The 27069-nt window shown below is 39.9% G+C and overlaps 1 protein-coding gene across 5 annotated transcripts in view; it reads left to right on the top strand.

Moving 5' to 3' along the window:
• Window positions 1–27069, top strand: part of col14a1a (collagen, type XIV, alpha 1a) — an 87418-nt gene that overhangs the window by 56526 nt on the left and 3823 nt on the right. For 3 of the 5 annotated variants that reach the window (XM_056444270.1, XM_056444271.1, XM_056444267.1), the window contains 13 exons: window positions 806–883; window positions 1668–1754; window positions 5801–5854; window positions 8784–8879; window positions 10132–10185; window positions 14755–14808; window positions 17634–17687; window positions 17818–17889; window positions 21175–21210; window positions 22278–22344; window positions 22481–22672; window positions 24502–24579; window positions 25581–25736. In XM_056444270.1, the coding sequence (XP_056300245.1) occupies window positions 806–883; window positions 1668–1754; window positions 5801–5854; window positions 8784–8879; window positions 10132–10185; window positions 14755–14808; window positions 17634–17687; window positions 17818–17889; window positions 21175–21210; window positions 22278–22344; window positions 22481–22672; window positions 24502–24579; window positions 25581–25736 (1078 nt within the window). Of the gene's footprint in view, window positions 1–805; window positions 884–1667; window positions 1755–5800; window positions 5855–8783; window positions 8880–10131; window positions 10186–14754; window positions 14809–15479; window positions 17584–17633; window positions 17688–17817; window positions 17890–21174; window positions 21211–21377; window positions 22255–22277; window positions 22345–22480; window positions 22673–24501; window positions 24580–25580; window positions 25737–27069 lie in introns of those variants that run through there. The other 2 variants (XM_056444268.1, XM_056444269.1) reach the window with 2 other exon arrangements.

Below are 27069 nucleotides of genomic sequence, written 5' to 3'. Positions count from 1 at the left end.
ATCTCTATTCTAAGGAATGACAAATATTTTATTCAAATATTTCATTCAAATATCTTATTCGCGTATATTTTTTGATAGAATATTTGATAGAGATACGGTCGACTGGGACTGTTAAACTTGGGACTTCTGCACCTTTCTTAACGGAGGCCAACGGAGGTCCTATATTTGCAATTACATGGATATGAACCCTGACCAGACCTGGCAACATGGCGCCATACAGAAGTCTTATCTTAGAGTATAATTGTGTCACTTAACAGTCATTAAGTCAGAGTTGGAATTCTCCGGAGTTCACGTTTTATATGTGATGTATTTGTGTGTAAATTTGATATAGATCCTTTGTTTGAGATTAGGGAAATGAAACATTGGGTTTCTGAATAGTTAGAAATGTCGATACAATAACTGCTCTTCTAATGAAATGAATGAACACAACATCTGTCAGCTGGCTGTTTCCTCAGTCGTGATGATGAACTTTGAATTTGAGCCCATATAGCCTGCAGTATAGTTTAAGATTAGTGGAGCCTCCCTCACATTCACTTTGTTTTTTGACGCTCTCAGCCAGACTTCACACATCTCCCAGAGCTGTTCAGCAGGTCATTAGAGCACCAATCTGTCTCTCTTCTGTTTTCCTATCGACACAGAAACACCACAAAACCACATCATTATAAAATACCATGGTTAATATTCCATGTTGCCTCTGTTTTACCTCTGCATTTTTTGTATAAAACTGATAATATTTCATTTGCAGTATAATTGGAATTGGTGCGTGTGTGTTTGTGTTTGTGTGTGTGTGTGTTTGTGTTTACAGTTCCAGCTCCAGATGTTTGACATCATCTGTAGCACATCCTGGGCCAGCAGAGATAAGTGTTGCGAGCTGCCGGCATTGGTAAGAAATGTAACACACGCGTGTGCTCTCTCACACACTTTAATGGTTTGACTGTCTCACCTCTCTGAGTGTGCAGTCGGTTCAGGCGCTTGATATTACAGCCTCAGATGGTTTGAGTGATCAGTTTGGTTACAATCAATTGCTTTCTAATGAAACTAGAATTGAAGCTAAATTACTTTAATGTTTTTCTGCTCTGGCAATAAAATGCCACCTCTATTAGTGCATGTGGTCAGGTGTGTAATTTAATGAATGTGATAGAAACCAATGTTGTCTTTTTTGCACATATATACACATAAAAGACAAACACATACTGTATATAATAGCACCAATTATCAATTAACACTGCATGCATAACACATACCCACACAACATACAGCTACACCGCGTGACTAGATATTCCTCTTCATGAATGATGGAAGCCATGAAAGCAATATTTTTGAGAAGCTTTGACATTCAGAAAGGTCGGACATCTTTTGGTTTAATGTTGTGGTAATATTTTGGCCGTAGTTTGTGGTGGTACTGGATGGAATTACTGACTTTCATTTTTCACATGCACAAGAGGCCAAGTATATTAGAAACAACTCGCATATAAAACAAACCTTGATTGTTCTTTGCCACCACAAGTAAAAGCAGCTCAGACAGTTGGAAAGTCAAACATCTGATCCTAAGCCTCGAGGTGAACTATGAGCCTGTTGGGGAACGTGGGTGAAGTTTTAAAAGATGGAGCTCACGTCTTGCCTGAATACAAACATCGTACACTCAATGTTTTAATGTGTGTTTTCAGAGAGTTGAGGAGCAGTGCCCCTCCATGCCTCATGCCTGTACCTGCTCCCAGGAGAGCAAAGGACCTCCAGGACCTTCCGGACCCCCTGTATGTACCCACTCGTTCTATTATTCTGTCATTTATTCTTTAAGTTAATACATTATTCAGACACTTTGGCTCAATTTAGTATAATGATTTTCTTTACTCCATGTCGTTTATAGCGTGGACCTGCTCTATCTCTTATACTGTTATTCATGGTATAGATACCGCAATGCATTCACGAACACAGTTTCTCATTCAGAGAATGAATGAATGTTATTCACTTTGAAAGTCTAGACTCTCATTAAAAAGATAGTATTTAATCCATAAGTGCTTGTACGGTCAATCGTGGACACTGCAGGTGCATTTCTGAGTAAAAAGGTAAATATTTGGTTGTTGAATTTACAATTGAATGTGACAAAAATAAATCAATGTAAACTATCTCAGTTCAATCATCTTCCCTCAAGGAGGAATTTGGGGTAAACGGATCTGCAAATATAAAACCACAGAAAACACAATTTATTCACACAAATCTCAACAGTGTCCACCACCACAAAAGGCGCGTCATATAAAAAATTCCAAGTACACGTATCAGTGTATATACACAATGTATGTTATTATCCATACCCATTCAGTCTCTTGGCCACTTATTTATGAAGGTACTTTAATACAAATCCTTTGGCGTTTTCATTGGAGTGGCAGTATGTTAGAGAGAGAAGGGATGAGCTGAGGGAGAAGCTTTATTCCTCTCACGCAATAGCAGGTAAAACATGATAGAGAGGAGAGAGGAGAGCAAGTAAATTAGCTCATTTATAGCCTGAGACATTTTGTCCTTATTCTTCTCTTCTCTTTTTTCTTTCTTTCTATCTTCCACTTTGCACTTTCCGTTCTTTTTACCCTTCTTTACGCCCCTCTCTATATCTCCTTTGTTTTCTCCCTTTTTCTTTCTCTTTGTCTCTGTCTCCACCCTTGGGTAATGAAGGCGTGGGAGGGTTTTGTGGATCAACATCAGTATAGTTTGAGAAAGTAATTATATGGAGATTCCATTCATCACAGCCGATTGCAATCCCCCAATTGTCATCCTTGTCCGACGAGCCACATCCACTTACTCTTGTGTAGGGTTATGTCCACAGGCCACAGCCCTCCCTCCAGTTTTCAACTTCTTTTTGTTTTTGTCTCTGTTCTTCGTTAACGTTTCACTGCCGTCACACTGAAAACATACAGTATACTATGAGCAATTATGACCGCTAAGCCATGAATAATGTGCCCACACAATTTCTAATGCAAGTTACGTTGGTTCAAGTATTGCATTTAAACTACCAGTTGAGCTATGTTAAAGTTATTATCATGATAAGTTATCTCAACTTGTCTCTAAACTAGTTATCAAGGGGGACATTTTGTTTGAAGTTTAAAAAAAGTAAAGACTTATCCTTATTTTCTTTATATTTCTCCACTCTATGCTGTGCATTGAATTGTGTCACCTCAATATATTTTCTTCTTTTCTCTCTTTCACTTTCATTCCCAACCAGATCAATAGCTGGACTGTAAAGCTTTTATCTCTTTAGTGTCTTTCTGTTTCTTCTTTCCTAGGTTTTTTCTTCAACCTTCACTTCATCCACACGCCTGAGGCTTTTCTTTCTCTTTTTTTCATACTATCACTATAACCCTCTTTCTTAATGTCTGTATGTCTCTCTGTCTGTGTCTCTTTCTCTTGCTGGCATTGAATGGGCTTCTAAAATCACATTTTAACTGCAGCATATTGACAGAGATGGATGATTTAATAGTGAAATATAGGCACTTTGGTGCTAAAACTGCACACTTTATTCAGTGGGGTTTTGAGGAAGAATGGAAAGGCAGTACCATTCCCCTTGTTAACACAATGTAATGGTTGTAACATAATAAATGTATTGTATCCCTCGCGGAACACAAGCTTCATACAGAGAGACAAACTTTCAAAATCCTAACAGACTATGAAAAAAGAGACTTTTAGTATCATAATTTGTGCTTGAGCTGCTGAGGCTTTGCTCCCTCTGAGGAACCAAGAAGTGGGAAGAAAGCCAAATAAATACCTGGATCCATTGGGATACCCGATGCAGCATTTAAAGGCACAGCATGCTGCCATGAGAAGGCAACTACAAGGCGAATGAGCTGGACAGCAAATACTCATTTTAAAAATGATGAAGAAACTATAATTCTATCATAGATCAAAAGTATTGGAGCTAAAAGCATGTAACGCCCTGTTCCGTTACTCCTGTGTCTCCTCTATGTCTCCTCTGTTTCTTCTCTGTGTCTCCTCTGTCTCCGTGATTGTCTTATTCCCTTCACCTGCCCTCAGCCACCCCTGTCCTTGATTGCTTTATTCCCTTCACCTGCCCTCAGCCACCCCTGTCCTTGATTGCTTCATTCCCTTCACCTGCCCTCAGCCACTCCTGTCCTTGATTGCGTCATTCCCTGCACCTGCCATCAGCCACTCATTGTCTCGTTAGTGTCTCATGCCGTACACCTGTTTCCCCGCCTATATGTTGTGACAGTCATTCCCTTGTCTTCTGCTGGATTGTTGTCTGTAATCCTGTCTTTCTTGTTATTAGTGTGTATTCCTGACCTGCCTTTTCTGACCCTGCCTGCCCTGACCTCTGATTCTCTGCCTGCCCCCTTTTGGACTTTTTGGAACTTTTTTGTAAACTTTTGCCTCAGTAAAACGTTTTTTGTTGTTCACATTGAGTCTGGTCCTGTTTCTCTGCACCTGAGCCTCACCTCATGACAAACCCATGATAAAGCATATGTGAACTACACTGATGAGATTGTATTTTGGCAATCTAAATTATGGCTCCAGCAGAAGTCTGCTCTAAACTTAGTCTCACCAACCAAAACACAGTTGTTTCCTTCCTGAGAGTAATTTTAGTTTTTGTGTTCACTGTCAGTTGCATGTATTCTCTGGTCTTGCACAGCAGCAAACCTCTTCAGTTTTGTAAATCTTTGAGTCATGTTTGAAATAAAATTGATTGCCTCAACTGAATTGCAATCTTTGCTGCCTGCTTTGGCACCGACTCAGCTGAATATAACATCACTTAACAATCAATCTGACATTAAGGAAAACGAGACTCGCTATGCCTGCCATCTCTGTTTGTTAGTGTTGATTTATGCCCATGCTGTTCAATCCTAGTGATGTTTAAAAAATTTTTTTTTTCTATTTGGCATTAAATTAAAGTTAAATGATAATAGAGATGTACTTTTTTCTATCACCGTTTAAGGCCCATCAAAAAATCCAAATACAAGTTCTGCTGCTGTTTAAAGCTAATTTCAATTCTTTTTCCAGGTTTCCTGCAAAATGCACGGGAAAATTGCAGAATTGATGCTCACTATCATTCATTTTACATACTTTGTTCTCGTAACATGAATCAAAAGTACTGTTGTTCTATTCCTTACCTATAACTTAACTCCAAAAAGAGAATTTAAAACATTTGTCTTCTCCATACTGGCTGTTAAACAATCTTTTACATCACCCCTCCACTGTCGATGGGTGCTGATGGGGAATGAGCTAATGACTCCTGAATAGTAAAGCAAACCATCAAGTCTTGGGTCAACAGTTTGGTGGGTTTTACCACATCTGTGTGTCTCTTCTCATATTCCTCGCCCTTCTTGTAAACATGCCTCCTGTCCCCCTCTGGCTGAAAACGACAGGAACTACCGAGTCACCCCCTCATTCCCAGGGGAGGTCTATTTAAGCTAACACAGGAAGAGGAAGTATCCCAAATGAATTAATGGTTACCAGATGTGGGTGTGTCCCTAGATAAACCTTTTGGCTATTGGGGTCAGGCCGAGGTTTACAGCTCCAGACTAACTTACGGATGCAGCGTGGTGAAGTGCAGAGCTCAGAGGGCCAGTTCACTGCACAGATCAGCGTTGGCCTCTGGCCGTCATTGTCATAATACATTCATATCAAAGACCTGTGCATTTCCACTTTTATTAGAACTTTTTAAATTAATTCAAATTCACATGTTTTAAGGGGAGTCTGAGGGAGACATATTCTTGCAAATGCATGTCTTTTACTCTGTATCCAGGCACACAACTTGAAAACACTTGTATTCACACTGTGTGTTTGGCCTGTGTTTCAGGGCGGTCCAGGCATTAGGGGAGCCAGAGGAGACCGAGGAGAGCCAGGAGTGACGGTTAGTAAGATGGACTTAGTTTCAGAGAACTCTCAGCACGTAGTGACTGTGGATCAGTGGTTAGTAGGTCCTGCTTTCAATCAGGGGGTTGGCGGTTCAATCCCCGCCCTAGTCGATGTGTCCTTAACCCTTCATTTTTCCTTTTGACCATTGACACCAATAAACCCTCCCCGCCCTTCCCTTCCCATTCAATGTTTAATGTGTAATAATTCAATCGGTTTCAAACAAACAAACACAAACATAACTCAAACTAACACTTAAAAATTAAAAAATAAAAAATAAAATAATTTTTTTTAATTTTAATTGCTGGCGTCAAATTGAACCCAAGGTAATAAATAAAGTAAAAATAATAAGGAGACAGAAGGTGAAATTGTGAAAAAAAAAAAAAAAAAAGAAGAGGGGTGTAATATTGATTCGGGTCAAAATGACCCTAAGGCAACACAAGGGTTAAGCAAGAGATGTAACCCTGAGTTGTTCCCTGTCTGTGGTGTATGAATATAACATGTTTGTAAATCGCTTTTGATAAAAGTGTCAGCTAAATAACGTCTAATGTAATGTAGTCTCAATCAGTGGCATGTTCCTAACTGGGGAAGAAGAAGCACCCCAATAGTTACAGGCTGGTCGGACTGGATTTCTCAAACTGTAGGACCTCATGATGGACAATCAGTTTAAACTTTACATGAGGCAAAAGAGGCGGGGTCAGTATGAAACTAAGCGAATACACTTTGTCCTGTTTATCGATGAAAATAATGAGGAACCCCACAAGACTATAGCCATAAGACTTGTTTATTATACATTTGATTCATAATCTAAACATGCTGGTCCAAACCTCTACTTCCAGGGACAGAACAGTCCCATCCCGATTAAACAATATATGGAAAACGGTTTGTGGTGAGTAAGTAACAAAGGGTTTTTAAAACAGCGGCCCTCCATCCGACAGAAAGGATGTGAGGCTCCCTCCCATCCAAGCTCCCTTCGACTGAAAGAATTGGTCTTTTTGGAAAAACCTTCATCAGTTTTTCAAGCTCCCGGATCTTCCTTTTGAACTCAGATTTGAGGCTCTTATTGGCACTGTAACTATCCTGTGCTTAATAGACTCATTTCCAGAAAAACATTGAACTATGAATGAATGATTTATTGTAGAGTTTGCATCTTCTCATGTGTTGTTTTGGGAATCTATTCCAAACTCTTAGAAACCATCTAGCTGTGACAGTACGCCTGATTCTGTCGGACATTTCTCAATACCAATAGCCAATTCCCATATTTGTAATTTAATCTGAGATTTCAGAAGATATGTTTTGATGCCCTTCTTTTTTTAACCCTTGTGTTGCCTTAGGGTCATTTTGACCCGATTCAATGTTTCACCCTCCTGTTACCTTTATATTTACTAACATATTTTACCCTTTCGGTTCAATTTGACGCCAGCAATTAAAACCTCCAGAAAATTATTAGAATTAATATTGTTTTCCAAGTTTAAGTGTGAGGCACTTTATGTTTGTTTGTTGACTACCGAAAGAACACCGACATTAAACATTGAATGGTGTCAAATTAATCCTAAGGCGGGGGGAGGGTGTAATATTGATTCGGGTCAAAATGACCCTAAGGCAACACAAGGGTTAAAGAAGCAGCCGGGGTATCGCCACTACTGCCCAGACACGCAGGGCTGTCAATCAACTAAATCGGCTCGTTTATCTCAACCATATGTCGCACTTTGACAGAGTTGAATGATAGAAACTATTCATTTAAAACTTAGCACATCCCACGACTGAAACAAAGACAAAGTCAAACTACTGCAAGTCTTTAAATGGTCCATATGTATTTGATGGGTGTAAATGTGTTAGTTTTAAAGGAATATTTGGTTTTCTGTCCTGCTGGCACACACACATACTCTACAGTGCATACATGTATAATAATACAAGTGTGCCAGATCACGCTTGTCTTAGCTCAGCAGTATTTGTACCTCTGCGGTTGCAGCCAAGTGTATTTGAATAGTCTGATGATTCTGCGGGATGAGACCAGATCCTCCATAAATCCATTCTTATTCATTCTCACTAATCACTCTGGATACATTACTTGTTAAAGTATAAGCACTGGGACATTTCAGGCATCTGTTGCCATCGCCCATACCACACACACAGACAAACACACTGAATTCATTTATGCTTGATCCAAAGTTTATTTTCGTTGTTTGCATGGATAAGAAAGACAGTTACGGTAAGGTTGAACAATACAACAATAAATACAGCCGGAGTGAAGATTACTTTGGCTGCCCCTGCTGCTGAGCTAACAAGCTACGAATGCTGCGAATCAGGACGGGTTTGCAGGAATGCCTCTGACACCCGCTGCAGGAACCCTGTCTGCAGCTCGTACACATGGATCAAATAAGCCACTACACCAACCTGATTAGAGATGGATGGACAAGGGTCTAAATCTATGTCCTGTTATAGATCTCATGATGGAAGCAGCCAATGGCAGCAAAAGCCCCCCAAGCATGTAGTGATGATCTTTACCAGAGTTTGTAGTTCTTAACTTGATGGATATTTTATGTTTTGAGTAGGTGCAGCCTTTGAGGATAAGGGCCCACATCCATTTCCCCATCTTTTCATGTCCTTAAAATATGTTTATATGTGTTACCTTTCATCCAGAATGTAACTTTATTGTTGCTTTAAGGGCTACTTTAGTTCCACGTCGTTACTGAAAAAATTTACAGTGGTTATAATGCATTTCATGAAGATGTGAAATGAATGAGCTGATGAGGCGTGGAGGAGGTCACGCCACATGATGCTCATTTGGAGGGGAGCCTGCTCCGCGGTTTTGGGATTAAAATGTTCCCTTTTCCATTTATCCTGAGCACTTAAAGGATTTTTTATTCCATCTTGCTTTAAAGTTGACAATACAAGTTGAAATACATTGTGTTGTTCTTTAATAGGGACCTTATGGGCCAGCGGGAGAGCGTGGCCCTTTAGGACCCTCAGGACCTCCTGGTCCTCAGGGCCCCAGTGGTCTCTCTATTCAGGGACCCCCGGTAAGACATTGCTTGTTTGTGTTTGTATGTGCATTATAACACCACATCTGGGACAGTTAAACAGTTACTTGATTATTTCAACATTAAGATACGGTAAAGATAATTTAGCTATCTCCCTCTCAAAACTAAAATCTGTGGCTCTTATAATAATAATAAGAAATTTTATCGGTACAGTGCCGCTCTGCAATAGCAGATAGATATCCAGGGTGTCGTTGAATACTTTATACCAACATTCTCGAGTGCACTGTCTACCATACGGTGCCTGTAGGTCTCTGAGGCTATAAATACACAATAATTTGGAAAATATGGAAAAACAAACACCCTCTCAGTGGTGCTGCAGAGATTAACAAACACAAGATATCATAATATTGTCTTATTAAATCTCAAATCCGTTGGCTGACATTCAACCCACACTTAACCCTTGTGTTGCCTTAGGGTCATTTTGACCCGAATCAATATTACACCCTCCCCCCGCTTTAGGATTAATTTGACCCCATTCAATGTTTAATGTCGGTGTTCTTTCGGTAGTCAACAAACAAACATAAAGTGCCTCACACTTAAACTTGGAAAACAATATTAATTCTAATAATTTTCTGGAGGTTTTTATTGCTGGCGTCAAATTGAACCCAAAGGGTAAAATATGTTCGTAAATATAAAGGTAACAGGAGGGTGAAACATTGAATCGGGTCAAAATGACCCAAAGGCGGGGGGAGGGTGTAATATTGATTCGGGTCAAAATGACCCTAAGGCAACACAAGGGTTAAATTACACATAACCAACCTGTAAACCACTTTTCAAGTCACTCTATATAAAACGTAAATTACATCAAATCAAGTTTAATCTGACTTTGTTGGTGGGATGTGTGTATGTTGAAGAAAGAAGTTAAACTAGTAAAACATGTAAATGTATGTTATTGCCAGTGAACTTTGCAGCATTACATTATGATGGAAAAATAGTCACAAAAGTATGCTGTTTGCCACTTCACTCCCACTTGTCTCGTGAGGTCACACAATGTGTGCAATTAGATACAGACTTAGTATTGAGCTGTCAGCCATTTGCTGCCATAAACTGACAAATGTTGACGGATGCCTCAAATCTCAGATCTTGTCCAAAGCACGCTGAAGCTCTTCTGGGAACTTGTTGTGGCTCAGCATCGTATTAAGATAACTGATGTGGCTTTTTGCAGTCCTTTGGTAGCTATCATTGTCACCACTGGTCCAGCAGAGATGTAATGACTGTGTTTGTTTTACAGGGTGCTGCTGGGGAAAAGGGACAGAGGGGAGAGATCGGTCCAGCCGGACAAATGGTGAGCAACATTTCATACAACATTTACATTATAATACGATGCAGAGGTGACGTGTATGTTGGGGCTTGATATGATTCCCATCATCACAAAGTAAAGCCTGGAGGGGGCAACTCTTTTTCAATTTCTCCTTCTTCTTTTTTGTCTTGACTAAAGGGTAGCATTGGGTTATCACAAACCCAGCAGATTGTGTGTGTGTGTAAATTGCTGTATGTCTAAAGAATATAAATGAGTCCTAAATCCATTATCACGGAGGTGCTAAGGCCCTGCAGGCTCACATAAATGAGAAGTGTTGCCCTATGAAGGCGTTTCTCTAACTTATTTTTCTATATGTATTAGACCAGCTTACCGTACATATATTTGTTAACTCTTTGTTAGAGTATGTAACGCTGTAAATTACCAGGCAAGCAACTGTTGCTCCAAAGGCTTTTTTCATTTGGAATTATGTGTATGTAAATATTTTAGTTTGTTACCTGTCACTTCCTCTTGTGTAGAAATGTCAAAGCATGCAAGAGCAACAGAGGCTGTTTTCATGGAAATTCTGTATTTCTATGTCAAAATATTCTTTGACGCTACAAAGTCATAGACTATTCAAAACTAAATATGTAGCGCTACAATGTGGTTTTTATTTCTGCTTTTTAAAAATTATATGCACAAAATCCCAGCAATTAATACACAGCATTCACAAAAAAGGAAAGCCTTCATCTTAATTCAAATTTCATTTCATGCAGTTATATTGCTGTTCAGCACAATGTCTGTAATAAGTATACTTAATAACGGTTTGGATGTGTGAAAGAGTTAGAGAGGAGAGTTAGAGAGATGGAGGCATATGAAGGTGTGGTGTGTGGGTGTGTGTATGTGTGTGTGTGTGTGTGTGTGTGTGTGTGTGTGTGTGTGTGCGTGGGTGTGATTGTCTGTCTGTCTGTCTGTGCGTGACTGTTTTGTTGCTGACCAACACATGCACAGAGCGGCTTAATGGAATCATCATGATGGTAATAATCATTAACAGCGTCTCCATTATTGGGCAGTGAACCCATCAGAGGTAATACTGAATTAATTTAATGGAGTTCTACTGGGAGCCCTGAACATCACCAAGGACAGAGTCAATAATTGAGTGACTCTGACCAGGAAAAACTTTCATTTTTGAAGGAAGATTCTGACATTAATTTAAAAAATGTTTTATAGAAATATCTTTCTTGACACATTGCAACACTAAAGTGTTGCTGCTACACACAGTGGGGTTTTCTTCTGCCTCATACTTTCAATGGCCCTGTACACCCTCACAGATGTTAGTGATTCTGCTTCATTGGGAACCTGCTCAGGTTGAAACCAGGAAGAGCTGTGCTGTGAATTACATAACATCACCAAACTCACCCACACACCCACACCCACACACACACACACACACACACACACACACACACACACACACACACCTGCAAATAGATTGAATGAATCTAATCGGGTGAAATCATTTGTGGGAGCGTACCATGGGAGCGTAGAGCCTTTCAGGGTCTGTGCTACTACATTCCCACGAGACTAGATATTAAAGGCATCATTAAGGTAACATAAGAATAAATTGTTGTGACGTAAAATAGGTTCACAGGGAAATTATATCACACAGCACAATTCAGTTTACTATTATTGGCTTACTCAGGCAAGAGCTTTTGTTGATATCCATTTTAGTGATATATTATCGTATGCTGGGCTAATAGGGGATGTGTCTCGCAATATCTCTCATAAGGTTGTCCTTAACCTTTAACAGCTACAACACTGATCTGTACAGGGATAACACATGTCGGAGAACAAGTGGATAAAGTCATTTAAAATTCACTGCAACCAGATTTAGCTGCAGTCACGCTCTTCATGTGGAGCTGACAGTGCAAACGTTTAGGTTTTGAGAGACAGCTCCTTCATGCACCACGATTATATTCTTTCCACACCGCGGCACAACTTGTTACAGTCGCTGCTTCCATCAACCGATCACGAGTCATGTCCAGCTGATACATCGATCTGCCTTCAGAGCGCACTGCAGACACACACACAGTTACACACACACACACATACACACACACACACACTTCATTCTTTACTCTACTTTAGGATCATGATCATCCTCTGCGGGGTATCTTTGTTAATGTCTACTCAAGTGGCTTTGTACTGCAGTAATGCTGGTTCATTACTGACATTATTAAGAAGGTTTGTGTCAAAGGGTCTTAATTATAAGACAATATTTTACAAACCTAAATAAAATGTACTGTGGACAGGTGTTTTAGACAGAGCAAGCTGTCAATACAATCTGTTGTTATGCTGATTATCATGTGCCTGGTGATTCATCACTAATCTTTAGACTGGCTCATGAAATGTCTGCTATCAGTTTCTTCTTGTTAAGAGGCTTGTTAGTTGATGAGACTGGGATGCAGTCGCTGATTGGAATTTGTACCCCACCTGTTTCATTTTCACACATTTATAGAAGAAAGGAACATGCCATAACCCTTTCCTTGAGGGGAGAACAACTTGTCTCTGAACCAGTTCCTAGAGAACTGCAAAACTTTCTGATGAAGCACTATCTAGTTCTCTCTCTCCGGCTGCATAGTCCTATTAATAAAAGCTGGCAGTGCTGCCCCGTGCCGCATGTTTCCGACTATTAATGTGTTTTGTCAGAGAGAGGTGTGTGTGTGTGTGTGTGTGTGTGTGTGTGTGTGTATGGCTCAGTGGGGAAATTGTAGCTTCCAGGGCCCTGTTGTAATATACGAGGGACCAGAGAGAATATCACAACTCTAAAGCATCAATTACCTCACTCGCTCTTTCTTCCCCTTTCCCTCTTTCTCCCTCTCTTCAGCTATCTCTCTCCCTTCCTCCCCCCCCCCCCTCTCGCTCTCTCTCTCGCTGCAGAAAATACAATCTAACCTTGTCATCAGTTTCAATTCGACAGTGAAAAATACAGCTGCAATGAATAGTAAATAATGTGTGTTTGTGTGTGTGTGTCCATCTCTGTCATCGTGCTCACTATCATTCAGTTTATCAGTTTAGTGTGTGCATGTGTGTGTCATCATGGAACTATTTTAATTATATCTGAGAGGAATATAGATTGAGGATTAATAATTTAAACTTGGTCACTTCTATATCTTTAGCAGATGTATGTAATTACCCCTCTTAACGCCCCCCCCACCACATTGTACACTTAATCTCAACAAACAAACTGCTGTGTGTGTGTGTGTGTGTGTGTGTGGGGGTGTGTTTGTGTGTGTGTCTGCGGCAAAGCAATCTCAAAGCTGATGTGTTGAATAGGAATGACTTGGATTCTGATCATTCACTCATTGCTCATGCGTCTGTGTGTCTGTGCATGCCGATTGCACTTTAACTTAACCTCACCATTTAGCATCCATAAACGCTTTACCATAAATGTTTGTTCACGTATTCATCAACAATTGTTACACCTTATGAGTCCTAATGAGTTATTGATAACATAATGTAATAATGTAAATATAATTACATACATTAATACATCTTGCTGTGTTTTACATCACCAATTGTTAATAATAAGTGTTTTATAATAACTTAGCAATATCTATATATATTTATATTTTCTCAAAACAAGTGAAAAACCCATGCATTCTGAATAGAGTTTGCTGAGCAGATTAACTTGTTTCTAAATCAAGTTTTAAAGAATGTGATTATTCTTTGTTTACATAGGTAGATTTCTATCCAATTCTTCAAACTTCAAGTTGTTGCACTGGCTCAGTTATCTCTGTCTGTGTGTCTGTGTGTGTGTCTGTCTGTCTGTGTGTCTGTGTGTGTGTGTGTGTGTGTGTGTGTCTGTCTGTCTGTGTGTGTGTGTGTCTGTCTGTCTGTGTGTGTGTGTGTGTGTGTGTGTGTGTGTGTGTGTGTGTGTGTGTGTGCACGTGTGTAAATACATGCGTGAGACATTATTACAAATGTCTTGGGAGAACGTACATCAGCCAACATCTAAACAATGGCCCATCGTTAATCATAACAGGCCTGTCTTCTGCGACCCCGGCCTGTAATTTGTTGGAGCTTTTACAGTGTTAACGGCCCTGTTTTATGAGCTCTCCTCCACTCATACCGAAGTGCAGTGATATATAACCTTAACACTTAATCCATGACTGTATTTTGGAATCGGCTGTGTGGCTGCAGAGAGGTGGATGAAGTGGAAATGGGGCCAGAGATGGATCAGCAGGGTGGCCTGATGATATAGAGACCGTCCTGCACCCAGAGGCTGGTTATTCCACAAATCACTTTTATGACCCCTGCTGTCAAAGCATCGTTGAGCAACACAGCAAACCCTTATCTGTTTTGACCTCTGCTTGTGTATATGTATTTCAAGTCATTCCTTGTTATGCTGTTTGGAATTTGTCAGATGAAATGCCTCGTAAAAAATTACAGGGTATAAACTGCAATGTTCTGATCTAAAAGAAAAGCGTACATGTATTTTTAACTGCTATCCAAAAAACTTCACAGTTGCCGTTTAAAGCTACTTTTCTTAGTTTTAAATTGTCGCTAAAGTGCGCCACAGTCAGTGTTGTGAAGCCTGCTTATTTGTGTTTTTAGGGTGTTCCTGGAAGCTCGGGCCCCCCTGGTAGAGACGGCCCCCCAGGAGCGAGGGTAAGGCACCGTAAGGTTACCGTTACACAGTGTGGTTCTGGGAGATTTACAATATAATAGAGTGATGCATGTATCTACTCTACTGCGGGAATGACTCAGATTGTCTACAGCTCTATCTACTATATAGCGCTGTAGATAATATAGGTATTTGTATTTAGTTTTGAGTTAAATGGGACAACACAATCCTGAATTTAAAAAAAGCTAAAGACATGTATTTTCGTTGATACCATCATTAGTTACAGGGGAAGGTGTAAGATATGAAAAAGGACAATTGGATATGGTTTTAGAACAGACATGTAGGCATAGCAAAACATGATAACATAGAGGTTTCTATTGTTTCGATTCATTCTTTAGGAATAAAACAATTACTAGCAATCACAAAGAAACAGTGTTTTTAGATGACCTGTTAACCACTGACCCACAGTCACCCATCCAGTTCCTAGTATCTAAATGTTCGATGTCTTTATAAAACCATAAGTCTTATCCTAGTTGAAGAAAACAATTAAGTAGAAATATAGTAACCATGGTTTACAGCCAAATTAAACCTTATACTACCAACCTGGGCTGTACCTACAAGAATAGTATCGCAGCCAGAGCGTAATGTGTCGGCGAGCAGAAAGAAGAGCTTTTATCCAAATACCTAATATGATAAAAGAAATGTTTTGTCCTAGACTTGCTCCTGGCGAGGTGAAGGACTCTACAAGTAATCCATCTGCTGTGTCTTTGCTGGCTGACAGAGGTCCAGACAGTCATCCCCTTCGTGGTAGTTTTCAGAGCATAGTTTTCAGGCTTGTCATGTGGTTTCTTTCAGGACAATTTTCTGCTAACGGGTTTCTGACAGATACACTTGGAGTTCATGAAGCTTCAGCAAGAAAAGCCTTTTAAGGACCAGTTTGGGATTAAAGTTGATATGTTTGCAGACATGTTAAATGTTATTGATAAGTATGTTTAATTTAGTGTATAATCAACTGAAACAAATAATGGTTGTGTTTTAATTTGCTTAAAAAGAGTCATAACCACAAAGGGGTCCTCTTCATGTTGCACAGCCGTGGTTCTACAGTCGCCCTCAACGGCACTGGATCGGAAAAGCTCTGCACATTTTTATGTTACCTGAAGGCCACCGTACTTTTCCAACATGAGTGTGAAACTGCAGTAACGTTAGCCCCCGAGTGCTGCAACCTATCCTGCTAGATGACACTTAATCATACACACTGGACTTTTTACTCGCTGCCTGTTTTTGGTTTGCCAATAACAACCACAAAAATGACAGATTATTACTTTTCTTCAGTTGAATCCGCAGCATGCTCGAGATTTCTGAAGATTTGATGACCTGACTACAGCTTGTAGACATATGGAGCAAGGCTTTGTCTGTACACATAACAAGTGAAGCATTGCACTTTTGATGACTGTCATGATTTCTGAATATTGTTTTTCTTTCAGTGGAAGCATTGAAAGCAGTAGGGATGGGCACGCAGTGAATACTGATAGAATCATTTCACAAGAGGCCATCAATGCATCAGCCATGTCGGTTATCACTATTCTTTTGACAGCGATATATAAAGTACTGAACAATAATTATAAATAAATAAGCATAGAAGCCAAAGATTCACTGCAACAGCCTGAGAAGGTCCAGTTCTCATAACGATTGTACTTGTGTCTAAACTCAGTCACAAGTTCAGGTCTTTTAAATAAAATAATCTTGTATTAAAGTATGCACATACAAGTCGGTATCGGGAGCTTTCCTGTACACCGTGAACCAGTTGCAGCTTGAAATTATACATTTGCTTTAACCTGACAGTTTTACACCAGGCTGACTCTACTTCCGAATGCCTCATGCAATGTTTCTTTGCTTCCCAGTGGAACATGTTTTTTTAATTATATCTTTGTTCCAAATGTGCATTCGCATATTTGGAACGATTTCAAAGTAATTAGAGAGGCATTGTGAGACTTCAATATTGTCCAGGGAGAGTGTTTACTGTGTGGCACCAGTGACTTCCACTGAGGAGTTTTCTGATGTCACATTCTGGCTCAGCTTTTCAGAGAAGCGCATGCACATGTTATAAGTTATTAGATTCACATTGCGTTACATTGAAATTCGAGAAGAAGAAAAAAGAACAGAAATAAATGCTTCACCCCTCACACAGGTTGGACTGAATATCATATAAGGAGTGTGTCCATGTTGAAAGGGCATCAGCCTTAAAAGAACGACCACAAAGTAACTTCAGAAATCAAAGCTAAAATGGAAGGATTAACTGAACCTTAGGTTAAGCTGTTTTCCAGGACAATCTGAAAATGTGTTTTAATAACATGTATTCAGTTGAAATGGCCTATACATATTGAGATTGATCAAAGCCATCATTATGCTATTATATATCATGTTATTATATGTCAAACCAGACCAAATAAAGAATTGTAATGCAGTTGGTATGAATGTGCTTCTAAAGTAAAAGCTCCAGTTTCATATTCACGTGCTCTCCTCAAACCACAGTATCATGGGGAAGACATTGCCATGCCGGAGATGGTTCTAAACACCTTGAGGAAACTATAATATAGACTGTTCACTTCAATATAAGACTGTTCACTTTTTCACAGTCAGAAATAATGCGCCTGTGTTTTCTACAATATGTCTAAAAGTATAACCAATTATAGAAGTTTAATTGGAGGCATTTGTTTGCAGACCTGGAGTTTGGACCTCGGCCGGTGCAACAGCTACCGAGTCTGGTTACCATCCGTCGCCTGGATGTTAAATGTAGTAGAAAGTAACAGTCTTACTGAGAATGCAGCTAATTATTAATAAACTGAGCATTTTGATCCGCGTCTCTCAGGGTCTGCCAGGTAATAATGGACCACAGGGACGACAAGGGCCTTCTGGACCTGTTGTAAGTGTCTATTTTCTCATTTTTCTAACATTCCTTTGTCCGTCAGATCACCCTACATGAGCCTGACGTTTGCTTCCTGGCACCTTTCTTCTTCTCCCTCTCTTTCTTTTACTACTTGTCTTTCTCTCAGGGAGGCCCAGGAGGACCAGGAGCTCTAGGACCTAGTGGGTCAACGGGGTCCCAAGGAGATCAAGGACTTCCTGTGAGTGAAAACTATTGTTTTATTTTGTTAAGATTGATGTGAAAAAGAAACTTTTTTCACATCAATTTAGTGTATAATTTGTTGTTGTTGTTGACAAAGACAAATGCCTGTGAAAAGTCCAGTTTGACATAAATTGTCAAAATGAACAATGAAACAACGAGGACACTCTTGTGTCCTCTCCAGTACTTCTTCCTCTAACTTTATTGTTTATTCTGATTTCTGATCTTCCTTATCTGACTGGAAACAGCCTGGTATTATTGGACACAGCCCTCATGAGAACACATGTCTCATTTAGTAAGAAATTAGTATTACTATATGTATTCCTAAAAAGACTAATCTTATAATTGGACTAAACAAATAACAATGTATCTTTTGAAAATTAAAATATGAAGGTTCACCTTTTATTTTAAAAGTACAGTAAGTCAGTTGGTTAAGCCCTACGGAAGGAGAACAGATGCAGAGGAGAACTTTGTGTGTCATGCGAACAGAAACCGATGATACTGCGATGTTGGTGACAGCTAATCAAGTCTTGGGTCAGCTCTACAGGCTCAGAGAGGCACAGCTATGAATCAATTTCCCAAACTCTCTCTCCCTTGAGACACACACACACACACACACATACACACCCACACAGTGAGAGAGATCAAATGAACCCCATATGAATGTATGGATAAACACAGAGAGACAAAAAAGATAATTCGATCTTGCTTCCCTGAGAAATAATCTCTTAAACATTTTAAACTTTTAGTTTCAAAATTCACCTCAACATTAAATTGCTGATTCAGTCCTCTTTCTGCCCCGGGCAACCCTTCTCCCGCTTTCTGCTGCAAGATTATATTATCCTCTTAAACAATTGTTTTTGTTTATCTGAAATAGCTGCCGTATATATATATATATATATATATATATATATATATATATATATATCTGCAGGGAAATGTCTGCATTTTGTTTCATTGTGTTCTAACTGGCCTTAAGACGTGGACGTTATTATTCCAAGTGGTGAGGTGGACACAGAAGTGCCACACATCTGTCCTACAGCTGTGAGCCGTTCACTGAAGCACAGCAGAGTTATTTATACCAATCAAGACAAGATAAGAGTGTAACGGGAAAGTTTAAAGACTTAAAGCACTCTCGACAATGTCTTGAGTTCATGTTCCAGTTCATCTCGTGTGGATTTAGAGATGACATGATTCATCTTGAAATGTTATGCTCTATCTATCAATATCAATATTCATAAAACGCCATAATTTTGGGCAGAACTAATTCATTTGGGGCTTATTACCAGGTCTTGTCAACATCTTTAGGGGTTAGGGTTACAGATGTGCTTCGACGAAGCATTTGGATTGATAATGAAAATGTGGTTTACTTTATCATTGACTGTTTCATATACCGCTGTGTAAACAGCTTCACGTTGCCGCAGCTCCTGATGATGCCCTGAACATGTGGCAATGAGTCTCTGACTGAGACACAAGGTTCTGTGCTTTCCAGTGACTCAACCACCTCTGAGTGTCACGGTGCTATTAGAGTGGACCCAAAAGCACGACTCAGACCGGAGTAACAAAGATGACTGTCTTTGGTTTAAAACAGGCTGGGTCAAAACCGGGAGATCAGTCAAAGAAGCAAACAAGTCCAAAAAGGGGCATGACAGAGAATCAGAGGTCAGGCAGGCAGGGTCAGAACAGGCAGGTCAGGAATATACACTAATAACACTGGAGAACCTGGCAAGAAAACACAAGACAACCTGGCAGAGGACAAGTGGAAGTGAGGGAGCTAAATAGTGAGGGACTAATGAGGGGATGGGCTGCAGGTGAGAAGGGCGTGAGGACCAGGTGAAGGTAATGAGGGACTAACGAGGGAGTGATCAGAGGCAGGTGAGGGGAGTTGGATTGACGAGATAGGAAGCAGGATCTGGAATGACATGATACTTTTAGTGACAGGATGAAAACAACTACTACAAAAAGGAAGGCGTGGAGCTAAACTGTTACACTGAGAGCTTTTTAATTGATATTGCTTGACTTGGTTGCAATCCAACTTGTGTTTATCATTTACAAACAACACATACAAGCAACAATCTTCATGAGGTTGTTTTATTTGTTTTATTAGTCCACACTGAGTAGCTGAGCAAGAGGAAAATCATCATAAAATAATTTCCCTCTGCGGATAAACATAAAACATTTTGAGTGAAAATACATCGACTACTTTGGAGAGATTCTCCATATACACAGAACAATAGGAAGATTGTTTTGATAGTATAATAAATCAGATTGGTATGAGAGATATTACTCTTTCTCTTTTTCACACTCAGACCACACTTTGGCTTCCACTCTGTTTGTTTTGGTTTTCCCATGACCCGCTGATAAGACAGCAGACATTTATATGTCCGGGAGATCCAGACACACACAGGAGTTCCAGGAGAATACTTTGATTGTGGAGACCTGCAATCCAATACAGCGACTGTGTCAAATGTTGGCACGGGCTTTCTATCATCTGAAATATAGTGCACACACAGTTTCTCATGGTTCTCTATCCATCAACACACTCAACACACAGCCATTCAGTCGATGGTCAAGGACACTTTCCCCCCATGATGAACAGTTTTTTATTCAAAAGCTTTAGCAACATCATACTGAGTTGTATCATATCTGCACATGGTCGCTTCGGCCTGGAAATAGTTATTTTATTTGCCTCCGGATGCGTTACACTGTCCTATGGATTGACTGGCTTTATGTGCATGGCAATCCAATTAAATTCAGTTTATTTTGTATAGCCCAATATCATAAATTACAAATTTGCCTCAGAAGGCTTTACGAACTGTACGCATCGGATCACGAAAAACTCAGGAAAAACTCCCAAGAAAATAGAAAAAAAACTTTCACGGGGAAAACAAGGAAGAAACCTTCAGGAGAGCAACAGAGGAGTGTGTGCATGTGTGTTATGATCATATATGCATCTGTGTGTTGTACGGTGTTGGCAGGAGTGGAAAATAATCCCATCCAAGCCAAAGAATTGCATTCTGTTTGTAGGCACACAGGTGTGTATGTGTGTGTGTGTGTGTGTGTGTGTTGTCTTTCGGACACAAAGATCCTGGACACAAATTTAAATGCATTTATTTATACGAGCTGTTAGATCAGAGAAGGTTTTTGTGTGTGAGATGAAGAGGCATAAAGAAAAGGAGAGGGATGGAGAGTATTGGTGTGAGGACATTAAAGGAGGGAGAGAGACTCTTTCTGAGCACACATCCCAGCCAAATGATTATTCTCCTTTTGTGCTTTTATGTTTCAGGGTCCTGCTGGTACCAAAGGTGATAAGGGAGAAAGAGTAAGTTATTCCACTCACACACTTTAACCACTGTTTAGAGCTCCATTATAAAGTGGACGTTTTGTTATTTTGCTGAAGTAAAACTCAGACTATGACTCACTACTACTTCACACCCTTGTTTGGAAGAAACACAATTCACATTCACTGTTTCTCGCTTGTTCTTTTAGCACCCTCAACCTCGCTTAGAGCAAATCAAATCAGTGTTCGTGGTTCAGATGTGCAGCTGAGCAGGGTTTGTATTTCTGCTGACACAGCAGCCGGGCCATCACCGCCGAGGGGATTCTGCCCTCTTTTTATGAACTGTTCGGGACATTCGCACCTCAATTTTTGTTGGACGACTCAACATGAAAGACTTTAAAAAAGACATCCTCTTTATTGTGCATTTTGTGGGGTTTCTCAGCTTGAATGAAGCTGGTTATAATCTTCATAGCCGATTAAAAGTCTCACCTCCATTAAACTAAAGCAACTAAAAATCAACATATTCTGAAGGAGTAACATCTGGGAGCTAGAAGTATTGTCAAATCAAATTATCATTAACATGCTTCTACTTTAAATTGCTGTGGAGACTTCCCTTCCTCTCATGCAACTTTACAGCACCTTTCATTCAAGGAAAACTCCTCCAGAGCCACAGAAGACAATTAACGGTTTTCATGGGTTGGGTTGTCTTTGGCACAAGTAAAGTGAACTTTGAGGTTAGGATTAAAAAAACACCAGTTGCAATTTAACAGTTTAATTTTTTAATTTTTTACATTTTCAACGTCATAGCATCTCTAGTTTCTGGTCCCTATAAAGCTAAATGTAATATTAAGAATAAGGCTCCTCCTACATCGAGTTAAGTCTCCAACAAAATCAAAGTACCTAAATAAATATTTTAAAAGCTTTTCTGTTTTGGCCAATATAAATATAAGAGGCACCTGAGTGTAAAATAAAGGTGGTTTCACATGTTGAAACATCCATCCACTAATATATGAATCACTAGTCTATGTGTTCTGTGGTTGCTCCAGTTGAGAAGTCGACTGTGTGGTTGTATAATATCAGACCATGAACTCTCCATATTTGTTCTTCAGGGTGATGTGCAATCCCAAGCTGCTGTGCGTGCCATCGCACGGCAAGTGTGTGAGCAGCTCATCCAGAGTGAGTCATCAGGGATATTCACACAATAACACAAATATGTTATTCAGTCAGATGTCCCAGCTGAAAATGTTTGGCTAAAAAAAAATCTATAAAGCTCATCTTAATAATTGCTGTACCGTTCTCCATCTCCTTGCAGACCACTTGTCTCGCTATAACTCCATCCTGAACCAGATCCCCGTCCAGTCAGCGGTGTCGGTCCGAACGGTACCGGGACCACCCGGAGAGGCAGGTAGGAGAGGCCTCCCGGGATCTCAAGGAGACCAAGGGCCAACCGGCAGGCCGGGCTTCCCAGGCAGCAGCGGCCAGAACGGACGACCGGGAGAGAGAGGTGAGAGAGGAGGGCGTGTACAAACATGTTCAATGTATGGAGAGCTTATGTAAAAATTTGTTTTGTAAAATAAAATGTGTTTCAGCAGATTTTAAAACAAATTCTGTCAAGTTGAATCAAACCAACAGGAAAGCGTGTGACCTTTGCAGGATGTGGAGGTCAAGCAGCGTTGGAGCTGATGTCTCAATGTCATCTTCACTTCCATCTCAATGTATTGTTGGTTTCCTCTCAATCAGCAACATAGGCAGGAATTTGAGACGGGACTGTTTAAAGCTCTGGTGTTGTAATAAAAGTGTCTTTACAACAAGCTGGTTAGGCAATGTGTGTTTGTGATATATTTACTGTTAATATCGTGTGTTATCCTTTTCAACAATAACCAGGTTCTTTTATTGTGAAAAGAGCAGCACTAAAGTTTGAGCTTCAACTCGTCTGCTTGTTTGATGCTGCCTGCTCTGTTACTCCGTCAGGGTCAGAGCGCCGCAAGGTTCGGTCCAGGCCAGAAGGCAGTTACTCCGATATCCATGAGGTCATCCCCCTGCTACTCGTTTAGTGGAGAAAGAGCTTTTATGAGGCTTAGTCTTCAGCACTAAAACATGCAACCTACACGAGAGACCCACATAGAATGAGCCGGCAGACACGGAGGATTAGGAAAGCTGAGGACAACTGTCAGGAAATGTTGAGCGTGGTTACCTCACACATACACACATACCTTCTTATTTTATAGGCTGCAGTGAAACCAGAGCAGGCCAACAACTCTAAAAGATGTATTGCAGGCCTAAGAAAGGTAGACACGTTATTATTGGGTCAGGTGGTCCATGTAAGGCTAATTCCAGAATGAGGAACAAAGCTGTGGTTGAACAGATGAAACTACGTTCAGTCCACGAACAATATTGTCCTGAATATAGAAAGACTATCTGGGTCAGTTTATGACCATTGAGAGAAAATATTCTGAGACGAGGCCGTCAGTGCAGGGAATATATTTTATTTGCGGTATTGTAGAAAATGTTCTTGAGCCCCACTGTGCTTACTTTACCGATGCCGTTGATGAAGAGGGTCATAAAAGCAGCATCCAATGAAATCTGCAGATCATCAACTTTATATGGCTCACTGTTATTAGAATGCATCCATTAGGTCATCGAAACAGATTTAATATTGCTTTTCTTAAGTAAAAAAATATAATAGAAGTACTCATCCTGAATAAAATGACTCTTTGATACATTCACATGATTGGATTGTTAATACCAATGCAGTCGTGTGTACATATCACTATTGTAGCTGATCTTTATATACACTTAGGTAATCTATTCAAGTAGTTTCCAAATTAGGGGTTGAGCGTCATAGGATAAATCTGAGGGGTCCAGAAGAAAAAAACAACTCTCTGCTTTCAATTTATTTTTATTTGTGTATTCTTTTTATATTTTTGTATTGGATAATTTCACATCCGTGGGCCTCAAACTATTATTTAAATGAAACCACGTGAGAGGTTGAGAGGAAACATTTGCTAATATACTCGAAAGGGATTATTAGCCAAAATGGTTGGGAGCACTGCTTTATTCTTTAGGTATTAATTATGTTATCGCTTTATAAAAATCTATAACGATAGCTGTCAGATAAATGTACTGGAGCAAAAGTGCAGTATTTGGTTCTGAAATGTATAGTGTAAGAAATATGAATTAGTATGAGTAAAAATAAAGTTCAAGTACCTCAAAACTGTACTTGAATGCGACCGACCCCTTAATAAACGGCCATGGAGCTGGTTGTGCACCTAAAAGGGCAAAAATAAGTTGTGTTTGGAGTTTAATGTGTTTCTGTATTAACTGTGTTGCCAGGTCCTTTGGGAGAGAAGGGAGAGAGAGGAAGTCCAGGAGTTGGAAGTCAGGGACCTCGAGGACAATCCGGACCTCCAGGTCAGAGACGGACAAACCTCCACATAGTTCTGAGCATCAGTAATCTGAACCAACTGGTTCTCGTCTTGGTGCTCAAATATAATGTGTCGGCGCTGAAGCTGCTTCAAAATGAGATAATTATACATTATTCTGAACATTTCTTTGTGATGTTCTCGGACTGCAAACAAGGTAGAGCTGCCACCTGAGAAATGTTCCCATTGTGCCAAATGTTTTAAAATATTGAAACAATATCACAGCACGGATCCCCAAAGTGTTGTGGATCTGCGTGACGCTGTGTGCGAAAAGCAAGCGGACGTCTCGGAGCGTGAATATCATTTTGCTGTATTGATTTCCTGTGAGCAGTTTGGGGTTTGCGTTATAAAAATATGTCAGCGATGGGATTTAGTGTTTACTGTTGCACAATCAATACTCACAGAACCAGCTGACAAAACGCCCCGGAAACTTTTCTATTATCCGATAATTGCCGAAAAGACTCCCAAACTTCAATATATGAAAGGAACTCTTCCCTGAGAGAAATGTTTGGGGCTAAGTTCTCCATCTCCGTCTCCTCCCAGTGCTTTTGTGGAATATTTGTGGGATGAAAATTTTAGCTTTTGGCAAATGAAACCCACCTCAAAATATAGATTTTATATTTCAGCTGGCTGCTCAAGTGAGTCCTGATGGAGCACTTTCTCTTGTGTAAACAGAGGACAGAAGCCTCTGGCTAAAAACGGTGTTATTCCCGCTTCTGCCCCCAGGACATTAACTATTATCTCCGTCATCCAGAAATGACAATCAGGTCTTTTCTGCCACGTTGTCAGAGCGGCAGAGAGAGCGATTTAGAGAAGATTGAAGAGGTGATATCATAGTGACGGGATGTAGCCCGGCACATTTTCAGTTTATTTTCCTTCCCTCTCTTCTTCATGCCTTCTCACCAGGCGGAGTTCTTTTAATGCATGTTTATTGATGACTGGCTTAATGTAATCGGCCATCTTTAACACAAGCTTTTCCTCCTCTCTCAGGCCTGCCAGGTGAAGGTCGGACAGGCAGCCAGGGCCCCCCCGGTCGGCCTGGTAATCTGGGAACACCGGGGCGGTCAGGGAATCCAGGCGGTACAGGAGCGGCCGGCCCGCCTGGCTACTGTGACCAGAACTCGTGTCTGGGGTACAACGTCGGAGGTAAACACCTTACTTTAACCACCCATGATTTAGCATTCATAAGCAGTGTAGTTCCATGGCATGAATTAATTATAAAACACTATAATAGAGTCGTGATTTGTTTGTTACATTGCAGTATTTTTCATACAATTATAACTTACACCTATGAGCACAACATCGCTATATTATAATGATGGAGAAAAAATGTGTGATTGGTATTCTTGTCCTGTATAACATTTCTAAAGAGAGCCTTTACAGAAAGGGTCTAGTAACCACCGCTATAGAAAACGACATATAAGTGTACATAGAAGCACACTGTGTAGTTCAGGTTCGGGCCAACAAAAAAGAAAAAGTTGCTTTAAATATTTTTCCAAAAGCAGTCAAAACACAAAATATGCAAATATTCTTTGTTCAGACTTTATTTGTGTTCTTTTGCAACCAAGCATTCACTTTAATTTCTGATCTTTCACCAGTACAACACACTGAACAAAGGATTCAGAGTGACAGCCGGCTGTGATATCGTTATTGTTCTCATAAAGCTCTCAGAGGATGATCTATATTCTATGGTTGTTCCTCTGTGAAGTTTGTACATTCATGTCCACACTGATGGATTTGGAAATCAATCACTGACCCAAGCTAACTATCTATACTGAGATATAATTAAATATGCTGTTACATTCAGACACACACGCACACAGAGGACTTTGAATATTCATAGTGATGACAACCTTTATGGATCCATTGTCTCGGGCCATCTCAGCAGGAGTATTGCACATAACAGCTTCTGACGACTCGTCTTGATGAAATATCATCTGCTAAAAGTAGCTGACGAATGAGACATTACTTCATCCTTCAAACCAGATTTATTTCATTTAAATGGATTCCAGTCAAATGTGAATCTTGCCTATTATTCTTAACCTTGCAACGAGTTACTGTGTCCTCCTTGTCACTTTACTTGTATTTTTACTTACCCAATTAATAAATTTAAAAAAGTTCATATTTATATATATTCAATTTAAAGTTGTGGGTGCGATACCGTTAGCCCTTCATATCTTAATTACTGGATGTCAAGAGATATAAAAAGTCACAACAAAATATGTGTAGTAGTCTAGAAGAGTATGCCATAAAAACATCATAAAATATACTATGCCAATAAAAAAAGTAGTAAAAAAAAGTTACCAAAAAAATCCTTTATATTTCAGACGTGTTTGGAATGACAATCCTGAATCCATGATTAATATTATTTTCTTGATTGCTGACATCTACCCAGCACTTGCTATTTGTTGTGATAAGACATAATCAGTTAAGGGAGACATTTCTTGTTTATATACTTGCTCACAGGTGTGTGAATTGA

The sequence above is a fragment of the Pseudoliparis swirei genome, chromosome 22 (genome assembly GCF_029220125.1).
Source record: "Pseudoliparis swirei isolate HS2019 ecotype Mariana Trench chromosome 22, NWPU_hadal_v1, whole genome shotgun sequence".
NCBI classification, from domain to species: domain Eukaryota; kingdom Metazoa; phylum Chordata; class Actinopteri; order Perciformes; family Liparidae; genus Pseudoliparis; species Pseudoliparis swirei.
This window is presented reverse-complemented; position numbering and strand designations above follow the sequence as displayed.